The sequence below is a fragment of the Triturus cristatus genome, chromosome 3_2 (genome assembly GCF_964204655.1).
Source record: "Triturus cristatus chromosome 3_2, aTriCri1.1, whole genome shotgun sequence".
NCBI classification, from domain to species: Eukaryota; Metazoa; Chordata; class Amphibia; order Caudata; family Salamandridae; genus Triturus; species Triturus cristatus.
This window is the reverse complement of record NC_140584.1, coordinates 1155981660-1155993900: the sequence shown is the minus strand read 5'-3', so window position 1 is coordinate 1155993900 and position 12241 is coordinate 1155981660. Positions and strand designations below refer to the sequence as shown.

The following is a 12241-nucleotide window of genomic DNA, read 5'->3' as shown; positions in this document are numbered from 1 at the left end:
TGGAGCAATGCAGAGTGTAGTGGTGCAGAGTGCAGTACAGTTGAGCGGTGCAGAGTAAAGTGCAGTGGTGCAGAGTGCAGTGACTTAAAGTGCAGTCATGCACAGTAATGTGGCATTGAGTTCAGTGGCATAGAATGCAGTCTTGCAGAGCTGAGTGTCAGAGTGCAGTGGCTTGGAGTGCAGCGGCGCAGAGTAAAATAGTGGTGCAGCTTAGAGTGCAGTCGCAGAGAGTGCAGTGTTTCAGATGAGTCTGTCATAGAGTGAAGTGGCATATAGTAGAGTGGCGTAGAGTACATTAGCATGGAGTCCAAGGGCCTAGAGTGGGGAGTAAAGGGGCGGTGAGAGCAGTGGTAGCAGAGTGGTGGCATCATAGAGTAGTGGTGTCAAGTGGTGACACAGAGTGGTGTTGTCGAGTGGAGTAGAGTGTTGTGGAGGGGTAGAGAGTGGAAGGGCAGAGAGAGAGTGACGTGGAGTGGCATAGAGTTGTAGAGCAAACAGTCCACCATCCTTCTGAGACTGGTCAATGGAGAAATATGAAAGAGGGTAAAAGTAAAAATTGTAAGATATAGCGCTTAATAAAGGAAGTATAGTATAATTTGTGTTTATACTTTGGTGATAGCAGATCTTTAATGTAAGAAAAATCACCATATGGTACCCTACCTTCACTGCAGAATCATTTGAAATGAGAACGACGCCCTTGCCACTACATGTGATTGCAATACAAGGAAAGGACCCTACCTGACTCATAGCTTTATTTTAAGTCTGTTATTTTATATATATTCACTGAAAAAACCATAGGTTTCACACGTTATAGTTAGCTGGACATTTTACTGATAAAAAACCAATGAAATTCCCCCGTTATAGTTACTGTAGGCAACTATAACTCACGCGGCCGTAATCCTCTGCTGATGACATATGTGTCTTTATGAAAAAAAAATATTTGTAATATATGTATAGCTAAAATTTAATGGAAGAAGACATGGGCAAATAAGTGTCTAAATACAGTATTAGCATCAGCAGAGGATTACGGTCGCGTGAGTTATAGTTGCCTACAGTAACTATAACGGGGGAATTTCATTGGTTTTTTATCAGTAAAATGTCCAGCTAACTATAACATGTGTGAAACCTATGGTTTTTTCAGTGAATTTGCAAGGTTTTTTAAATGCTAATTCCTAACTATAATATATATATATATATTTTTTTTTTTTTACCGTACGCTTACCGTAAGCTTACCGTACGCGTACCCCGTGATTTTTTTTAAAATCAATAAATGTTTTTTTTGTACTTTTCTGTCCTTCTTTGACCCCCTTACAAATGTTAGGGGGTCTGTAACTCTCCTCATTGCCCCCTTTCCTTGTTTTCACTCTTTTTTTTCAGAGTGAAATACACAAAATGGCGGCCGCCGCTTCCTGGTTTCGACCGATTCGAATGTTTACTAAGATCTAAGAGCCAATCAGAATCGCGCTCGCGCACGCCACCGTACGCTTACCGTAAGCGTACGGTAAGCGTACCGTAAGCGGGCTCAGATATATATATTGATTTAAAGGCTATTTTCTCAGAATCTACTGAACAGATTTACACCAAACCTACAAAAGGCACTTCCTTGACCTAGGGAATACCTCTCTGCCAAATTTTGAGTAATTCTGTTCAGCCGTTCGGGCTGTAGCTCGTTCTAAAGGTCCTATGGAAAAATGCATGGGAAAAACGCGTTTTGGGACCCCCCTTTTATCTCAGCCCCCGCTTGACGGATCCCCCCGAGACTTTCAGGGTAGGAGCGGAGCGTAGCGCCCCACCTATTTTGAGAAATTCGCGAGGATTCGTCGACCGGCGCCAAAGTTATTCAAAATAGAATGTTGAGGTGTTCCTATGGAAACGTGGTCCTAACTATAACTACCTACTGGCGACCGCCAGTAGGTAATATAAATATATATATATATATATATATATATATATATATATATATATATATATATATATATTCGAATGTGGCTGTGTGAACAAGGATACTGTGATATCCGAAACGCGTCGAAAAGCTGCAAACTTAAAATAAAGACCTGACTTTGCCACGAACAAACCTGGTGTCCGTGACTCTCTCTTCGCTGTTTGCCGGATGGGAAGCGGGAAGAGTTGGGAAAGTGTCTCTGATATATATATATATATATATATATATATATTTCAAAAAACGATGACGACGCCATGTGTGGATTTAAGCATTTATTCTTCTGCCGCCACCAAACGCGTTTCGACTGCCAAGCAGTCTTGCTCACTGGTACAAGTTTTGAAAAACGCGGCCATTTTTTAAAGTGCAACACGTGCAAATCATTACTACAACTCTAAATGACATAAAAAACAGACTCGTAGTTTGTGGTAACATAATCACACAAAATATTTTCTAAGGCATCGTCTTTAGTTGTCCAGTGTTATACCATTTGTTTGCTTAATTCATTATATCTTTTAAATAACACGGGCAATTTCGATTCCTGTACTTTGAATATTATTGCTGTTGCGTATATTCTTGATTCAAGCTCCAGTGAACTTTATCGATACCGCATGCAAAACGACAAATATCGTCATTTAAACTAGCGAAAACATGTGTCAATTTCTTTATGCAATCTCGAATATACAAATCACATCTCAATGCATTCTATTATAGCTCAAGTGAGCCTAGTTGACAACAGCACATCATTTCGTCATTCGCTCAAGTGAGCTTATACCTTCTATGTAATTTGATGAATCTCGGCTCAACAAATTAAATACAATCAATTCTTATATTTGCCCAAAATCATGCCCAAGTGGGCTTAGATCTAACAACTTTTGACAGCCATTACATGTTGTTCATATCTAGTGATTATTATGAGTCTGTTATACATCTATATCTCTCTCCTGATTAAAAACATTCCTCAGAGGCAACGCTTGACTATTACCAACTATAAATGAGTATGTAAATCTTCTTCCATATTAAGGCCTTCTGGCTGTTTGGAATTTAACTCTATAATGTACCGAGACTCAAGTCTCCGCAGTTTCTTGACTCTATTGACTCTCCTTACATTTGCTTTTACCGAGTCAATCACATAGTAAGCTAGCCCCTTGGTTTCTTGATTATGGACTTGCTCAAAGTGTCGGGCTACTGGGTATGACCTGTCCCCATTCTTAATCGCCCTTAAATGCTGCAAGACCCTCTTATGCACTTCCAGAGTCGTGCTACCTACGTAGCGCAGGCCACAAGGGCACTGCAGTACGTAGATTGCATGATTTGTTTTGCATGTATATCGGCCTTTGATCTTTCTCATCCCTTTTGTAAGGCCTACTCTGTATTGTGACGTGTTTGTTCCGTGCATGCACGCCTTGCATTTAGTGCACTTAATGAAACCTTGCATGTTACTTAACCAGGTTGTTTTGACTGGTTGCTTTCTCATTACATTGCTTACTAGTGCCTGTTTGAAAGATTTTGCCTTTCGGAAAGTGATCTGCGGTCTCTTAGCGACTTGCTTCCCAAGCAGTGGATCATTTTTTATAATGTGCCAATGTTTATTCAAGATTTGTCTTACATCATCATGTTGCCTGCTAAAAGTAGTGATGAACCTACACTGATTCTCATCACTCTTGCTTATCCTCTTGTTCGCATCAAACAGGATTTCCTCCCTTTTCTTTTTCAATGATTTTTTCACCCCATTATCTATCCAAACATCTGGATAACCCCTGCTTTTAAATCTCTTGGTCAGAATATCAAGCTCCCTCCTGCACTCTTCTGGTGCACTGCAATTGCGCCTAACCCTTAGGCTCTCTCCATAAGGGATGCTTCTTTTTAAATTTACAGGATGGAAGCTATGGGCGTGTAACAGAGTATTACCGGAGGTAGGTTTTCTGAACAGTTTTGTTTCAACTCTCCCATCTGAAATGTAAACTGTTAAATCAAGGAAATTTACACTTACATTACTGATTTCACTTGTGAATTTCAAATTGAGATCATTATTTTGAATTTGGGCTAAAAACAATTTGACTTCTTCCTCAGAACCCCTCCACACTAAAAAAAGGTCATCAATGAATCGACTCCAATGCATTATATGGTTGTCCCATTCATTGTGATACTGTACTCGGATCACCTGCTCCTCCCGCCAGCCCATATGCAAATTCACATAGCTGGGGGCGAAGCAGGTGCCCATCGCAGTACCGCATATCTGGTGGAAGAGTTGCCCTTCAAAAAGAAAGAAATTACTGTTCAGACATTTTTCAACCATCCTAATTAACATCTGGGTATGAGCCCAGTGTTTAATTGATCTGGTATCAAGAAAGTGCCTCACTGCTCTCAGGCCATCTACATGCCTGATGCTTGTATATAATGTTGGCACATCTATAGTTACTAGTAAGTAATCGTCTTCCCAAGGAAGATCATAGATCCTCCTCAAGAAATCTCCTGTATCCTGTATGTACGAAGGGAGTGTTTTGACCAGGGGATTGAGAAATGAGTCTACAAACTTAGATGTATTCTCTAATGCACTGCCTATAGCTGAAATTATTGGGCGGCCCTGATGACATCATCCAGTGAATATGTGTCTTTCTGTAAAATAAATATTTTTTATATATGTATATCTAAAGGTTAATGGAAGAATAAATGGGTAAATAAGTGTCTAAATACAGTGATGTAATATGTGACGTCATCAGCAGTGGATTGCGGTCGCGTGAGTTATAGTTACCTGAACTAACTATAAAGGGGGAATTTCATTGGTTTTTTACGATTGAAATGTCCAGCTAACATGTGTGAAACCTATGTTTTTGTAAGTGAATATATATATATATATATATATATATATATATATATATATATATATATATATATATATATATATATATATGTATATATATATATATATATATACATATATATATATATACATATATATATACACACACACACACACATATACACACACACACATATACACACACACTCATATATATACACACACATAAATATACACACATATATATATAGCCACACACACACATATCCACACACACACATATATATATTCACACACACACATATATATATATATCCACACACACACACATATATATATATAGATACACACACACACACACACATATTTATATATATATATCCACACACACATATATATATATCCACACACACACATATATATATCCACACACACACACATATATATCCACACACACACACATCCACACATTTAGATATATACAAATTTGCCACCGTTTGACAAATCTTAACAAACCTTTTCCAAAGAAGGTGCTCCGGTGATTCTTGTTGCACATGGAAAGTATCGGGGGATTGGTAAAGAGCGGGCTGAGAAAAATGGCATTGAAAAAAAGGGTGTGTTTGCAATGTTAATTCCCATCAAACCTGTCAACACTACTACAGCCCAAACCATTGAATGGACCACGCCGGGATGGATAGAACACAGAGTACTCTTCGACATACAGGTTAACACAACAGCTTACCAGCAGAGGTCCGAGTAGAGACACATGTTGGCTATATCGAGATTGACACTACCAAACTTGACCATTTTTAACGTTAATTTTGATGATACATTTGATGTGTCCTGATGAAGTCAGAGATGTTTACGCATCAATCTGCCGAAACACGTGTTGGGTAAGGGGGGACTACTGAAGAATAAGGATCAAAAGAATAACAAGCATTGGCATAGCCAATACGTCTCGCCTTTGGGGCCTTATAAGTGTCTAACCATGCAACAGTTTATGTTGTTGCACCAAGGATACTGTGCTGGATAACTAAACACTTATAAGGTCCCAAAGGCGAGAGCTATTGGCGATGCCAAAGCTTGTTTTTTTTTTTACGAGAACGCAACAAATTCAGTCTTTTTTCAACTGGGGATGGATGAGGTATGCGGTGGAGTTGTGCTGCCCTCTGTCACGGAAGATGGTCGGGAAAGAGAAATGGTCTGGAGATGGAAAGGAGTACGGAGAGAAAAGAATGGGAGAAGGCAAATGAGGAATGAAAGAAAGCAGAAAAGGACTTTACTGCAGGATCATTTGCATTCATGAAAGCATCCTAGACTCAACTGGACCCCCTGCATATCACAAGATGATCTCAGTACCCTTAGGAGAGTCTCCATGACACAGAGCTCTAGTTGTATGTGCAAAAGACTTACTTGAAGACGCTTTCCCTCCTACCTCTACATCTATAGGTCTGTCCTTTTCAATAAATCCACTACAGCATGGAGCAGCACACTTCACACATTGGCTAACTTCGCTTTCAGTGACGGCAATCTTTCCTTGCACCAGAAACACATTCACACACAAAGTATTTTCCTTAAAGGCCAGGGGCTAATATGCCACGGTGTGCTTTTAAAGACCAAACACATTTTTGCTTCTAACCAATTGTTTTAGATTGATGTGGGCCTGACAGGTTTCCTAACCATGTTTCGCAACATAAATGATAAAACAAAAACTGACAAATCGAAAAGGCATGCTGTCAATTCCAGTCCTTTTAGCTTAGCCACTGCGTTTTCTATATTGTAGATCATTCAACCCCAGTCCTGTCACTTTGTCGCCTAACTGTGACCATTGCCAAGCAGCAGCATCATCGTAAGAGAGTGAATCTGAGTTTTTGGCCTATGCTGGCTGAGACCTGCAATTTGGTGATCAAGCAACCCCAGGAAAGAGGGCTGGGGAATGGAGTAATTTGGGGTACCTTTCAGTTTCTGTGTGCACTACTTAGTGAAGAGTGCATGGTGCTGTTTGCGAAGAGTCCAAGTAAAAATTGGGCGGGGCAGATAGCAGTACTGCACAAAATGTAGCAGTTAACTGCACAGTGCATGAACAATCATTGTACTAATGTACCAGGTCTGGATTGCAACGTGTAAACACTTTCTGAAGTTGGGGGTATGGAGGAAGAGTAGAGATTAGAAGGAAGCAGGCAGGTGGAAGTCATGAAAGAGATGTACAAGAAGGAAAATCATAACAAATTTCTTAAATGTATCTGTTCGACCCCTACCTTTACATAATCCTTGTACAGAAGAAGTTCCCAAACCTCCATGAAAATATTCCTGATGGTTTCATGTATATATTCATATAGATGGTCTTATGTTTATTTTATGCATCTTTATTAGAGGAGTTTCTGTACATTTTGTGTGTCTGTCTATACTTTTTGTATACTTTTGTATACCAATGATTACATTCTTAATGCATATGTTTTGCTTTATTAATTGATATTTTCTTTCCCTCTCCCTTCTATTTCCTTCCCTTATTTCTTTATTTCTTCCCCTTGCTTATGACATATCTTTTTGCACTTTCGTTGTGTTTAAACATTATGTTCTATTGTTATTCTGTTGTAATTGATTTTCAATAAACTCTCCTTTAAAACTAAAGAAGGAAAATCATAAAAGGGAGAGTGAGGAAGGAGGAGAGATCGGAATGCAAAGGAAGACAAAGAATTTGAAGAGAACTGGGGAGAGCACAGATAGGAGTATAAGATTGGAGCGGAACATGAAGAGCGTGAAAAGGAGTAGACAAGAGCGAGAAGCAGCGGTAGAAGAGCAGTCCTAGAAGAGGGCCTAATGGGAGAGAGTGATGGAAAGACGTGAAGCTGAACAACAAAAAGCGGTTAGCGAGCGGAGAACCGAGAGAAAGGGGAAACTCGGACATAGGGTAGAGCATGAGTGGAGAGAAGGAAAAAAGAGAGGTGAGAAGAGGAGGAAGATAAGATGATAGTGAAGGAGAGAAAAAGAGTGTAGCTATTCATTATTAAACATAAAGTAATTTAATATGTACGGTTGAGGGATTGACAGGGCTGGAGTATACATGGCCTGCTTCAATAGTGGCTGTCGAAGATATGCAATAAAAATTCTTTAACTGTGTTAAGGTCTGCTGCTGTTAAAAGACATGTCTGTAGCATCACCATTGGTGCACCTGATACAAGATAATAAAGTTTCAGTAATGCCATCGGGATCAAACTCTGGTGGAGATCGGGCTCTGAAGCTTCAAGGAGTTATATTACATGATCAGGCTGTAAGACACAACATCCTACTTCCACCTCTTTCAAAAGGAAGTCAGACACTCATTAGGACAGGCTTTCACGCGCACCTTAGACATAATGAGGCACTAAATTCAGCTGAGTCTCCTCCATGGCTGTTGTTGAGATGTGAGCATACCCCCTACCCCTCCCCCACACACACATATTTGCTCGGTGTCTCAAACAAAGCCCAAAGCACATTCATACAATCTAGCTTACATTCGATTCTCACATTTTCAAGAGACAAAATAATTAAATCAGAGGAGCGGCCTACTGCATTCGCCACTTCTCCCAAACAAAGCACTACATTTTGGCGCGGCATATTAAAGAGTGGCGGTTTCCCGCCTTAAAGCGCTGCGTTTTGCTACAAAAGCGTGAGGAGAGGCGGCAAAAATCAAACCATTCCCCTGAACCAAAAAACCAACGAAACGGAGCCAATCTCTCTTCTTTCCCCCTCTAGTAGTCGCCCCCCGAATCTGTACACTTTCGAGGAAGAAGAACTTTCTCTGCTCCCCAGTGGGTTCCCCTGCACCTCAACTTCCGCTTCCGTCCAATACAGAGTGTCTAGGGCACGGGTACTCATAGTACGGCCCGCGGGCCTCCAGCGGCCCGGCAAGCCTTCCCTGGCGGCCCGCGGACCTTGCAGACATAGTGCCTGTGCCCTGTGCTTGTCAGCGAACACCGCCGGTTATAGCAGCACGGAGCTGTGAGGCCGGGCGATTCTTTTAAAGGCCATTTACTTGTTAATGAGGCTTTGTTGTATTTCACCTCTTCTTAGCGCCCCTGCATCTCCCCCCTCTGATTGAGTGGAGATGCAGGGGCGATAAGAAGAGATGAAATACAACAAAGTCTCATTAACAAGTGAATGGTCTTTAAAAGACCTGTGAAGTACTTGGGTGCAGCGGCCGTGTGCGTTCCTTGGAAGCAGTCTCAGCGCGGGGTGAGGTGACAGGGGACAGCAGGGGTGATGGAGGGCAGCAGGGAGTGAGAGCAGGGGGTGAGGTGACAGAGGACAGCAGGGTGAGGTGATGGAGGGCAGCAGGGAGTGAGAGCAGGGGGTGAGGTGACAGCGGGAGGAAGACAGAGTGCGACAGAGGGAGGGAAAGGAGGAAGACAGGGAGAGGAGGAAGACAGGGAGAGGAGGAAGACAGGGAAAGGGGGGAAGACAGAGAGAGGGAGAGGGAGGGAGACAGAGGGAGAACGGAGGAGGGAGGGAGACAGAGGGAGGGAGACAGAGGGAGAGAGAGAGCAATAGAGAGAGGGAGACGGAGAGAGGGAGGGAGATGGAGAGAGAGAGGGAGGGGGACAGAAAGAAAGTGAGACAAACAGTGAGTGAGACAGAGGGAGGGAGAGAGAGGGAGGGAGACGGAGAGGAAGGGAGGGAGAGAGGGAGACAGAGAGAGGGAGGGAGAGAGAGGCAGGGAGACAGGGAGGAAGGGAGGACAAAGGGAGGGAGGGAGGGAGACAGAGGGAGGGAGACAGAGGGAGGGAGACAGAGGGAGACAGAGACAGAGGGAGGGAGACGGAGACAGAGGGAGGGAGATGGAGACAGAGGGAGGGATAGGGAGGGATAGGGAGGGAGGGAGACAGAGGGAGAGAGGGAGAGGGAGGGAGACGGAGAGAGAGAGGGAGGGGACAGAGCGAAAGGGAGACAAACAGTGAGTGAGACAGAGGGAGCGAGAGGGAGAGAGAGAGGTAGGGAGACGGAGTGAGAGGGAGACAGAGAGGGAGGGAGACAGAGAGAAAGGGAGACGAACAGTGAGTGAGACAAAGGGAGCGAGAGGGAGACACAGAATGAGTGAGACAGAGTGAGTGAGACAGAGAGGGAGGGAGACAGAGAGAAAGGGAGACAAACCGAGTGATGGAGAGAGAGATAGAGAGAGGGAGGGAGATGGAGCGAGAGAGAGGGAGAGTAATAGAGAGAGGGAGGGAAACAGAGAGAGAGAGAGATAGATAGATAGATATGTGTGCATACCGGGTCTGGTGGCTCAGTGGATGAAGGCGTCCGCTGCAGGGGCCTGTGTTCAACCTCATGGTCATAGGTTTTTTTTGCTCTAGCCCCGCCCCCTCCCCCACTGGCCCCGCCCCCACCGGTGCGGCCCTCAGCCAGAAACCACACTGTAAATTTGGCCCCCGAGAGAAAGTTTGTGAGTACCCATGGTCTAGGGCATTCCCATGTCGCACCATCCTTCACTACCTCTTCCCACCCCTCAAACCCGCACTCACTCACCCCTTCTCAGCTCTGCTGGACAGACTGAGGTCCCTCCAGTCCGCCGTGTAGGTCTCCCTCTGGGCTTTGTTCTCTTCCTGCACCTGGCAGCTCAGCTCTGCCGCAGTGAGCATCCCTCCATTACGGAGGACCACAGTGCGCCCCGACATCTCTGCGGCGTGTGTCTGTCTGTCCGTCCGTCTGCTCCTGGTACCTAGCCCGGGCCTGTCCGCGCCTGTGCTTGTTTTTCACCTGCCTGCAGGTAGCCCTCCTTGCTTGATATGACCAACCCTGGACTCCTCTCTCTGCCCCTGCCTGTCTCTTTCTGTCTCTCTGAGGCTCTGTCCCCTGCACCTGGCACCGCGGGATTTATACCCCCTCCGCCTGCTGCTATTTTTATGCCCTGTGTCGTAACACGCTATATCTGCAGAACATACTCATCTCTCTTCCTGGTCCCAAAAATTCCATCCCTCCTCCTGGAGGGGGCACTGCCAGCCGTGCTGACAGCAGATAATTCACATCGAGGGGACTCTGAATACACGTGAATACCCCCCCTCACTCAAGTGATGGCTGGATGCGAGTGTGTGGGCGGTCACTGCGTCATCGTAGCTCATTTCACAGGCCTGTGGAGTTACTGGCAGAGAGGTGTCACTTTAGCGGTTCTGCCGTAAGTGAGATGGCTTTTCACCTCATTTAGTGGGAAAGCACGTCCTCATATGTCATTCCTTAAGCTTGTAGGGCTTTTAGGAAGGCAGGCACCCCAACCGCAACCCCAAAGAGCTGTGCACGTGGCACATTGGCCTGTGTTTGTTTTACTTTGGGGATGTTTTCAGAGTGGATCACAGAGTTTCATGCCCTTTCGGTTGTGGGCTTTCTGTATGAAATTGCGAATTCCAAAGTCAATCAGAGCAGCAGAGAGCTGTGATGTCACCGGGGAATGTTGGCTGGTTTGACAGACAGCAGGGTGTGTTTGGGTGTGGAGCAGTGGGGAGTGAGGGAAGATTAGCCAAGAAGGTAACTGTTGTAATCTATGAAGATAGACACCTGGAGCCAGGAGGTATTATTAAGACGTCTTTATTCAGTCTCCAGTTCAGGTCACATCTGTCTTGACCCCAGCCAGCCTAGTGTGGTACCAGCCCCACCAGGAGCAGCCTGCCTAGCTGCTCAGCCCATCTCCAACTGCCAACCCTCATCCACTCAGACACCCAGGCATTCCACGCATCACAGGCACACCAACATTCCATGACCATCTCACGCTCTGGCTGAGCAGTTAGAGGCAGCAGGGCTGAAGTACATGTTATACAATTAAGGAGGGTATAACATTATCCCTTTTCCTTCAAAGAAAACGAAACATGCAAGAGATATAACATCAAGCAAGAACTATTAACAAGAAAAATGAATAGTGGTACAAGTCTCACGGATGCAAAAATAAATACAAAACATCGCAGGACAAAGAACCAATACAGCAAGAAAAGATGGATCAGATACATACATTAGAACAGCAATATCTCCCATCCCTCCCTGAATAGAGATTATAAAACATTTTGAAGCGCAAGCAAAAGCGTAACATTACCAGAAATACATTTGTAGCATTTTGTATCATACACTGTGACGTAATGTACTATAACGCAAAGGATAAAAGACCCCACAAAACCAATGCCCAAAAGCATAACATAGAGTAGCGCTAAAGGTAGCATACCCTGCAACTACAATCCCAAGAGAAAGTGAAACAAACATGTATATGGGTCGTCACCCATAAAAACGCCCGTGAAGGGATGTACATTAGTACTGCGCGCAACTATTTATGGACCGAGCCATAACCCAACCCAGTGTAAGGGTTAACCTAGGTACTCCAACCCCCTTGTAGAGGTTACATACCTCCATGTAGGAGTAACCAAACATAAATACGAAAATAGCTCTTGACCCCCTTGTGGAGGTTACGTACCCCATATGGGAGTAACAAACGTAACTAAACAAAGGGCTGTTACCCACAATCTTCCCTTGTGTATGGAAAC

At 44.0% G+C, this 12241-nt stretch overlaps 1 protein-coding gene across 1 annotated transcript in view; it reads right to left on the bottom strand.

Moving 5' to 3' along the window:
• The window catches only part of LOC146859310 (telethonin-like), a 32804-nt gene extending 22232 nt beyond the window's left edge, over positions 1-10572 (bottom strand). Inside the window, exon 1 of the mRNA XM_085649980.1 lies at positions 10248-10572. Within this exon, the coding sequence (XP_085506106.1) occupies positions 10248-10396 (149 nt within the window). The 5' untranslated portion in view covers positions 10397-10572. The remainder of the gene's footprint in view (positions 1-10247) is intronic.
• Between the last annotated feature and the right edge of the window lie 1669 nt (positions 10573-12241).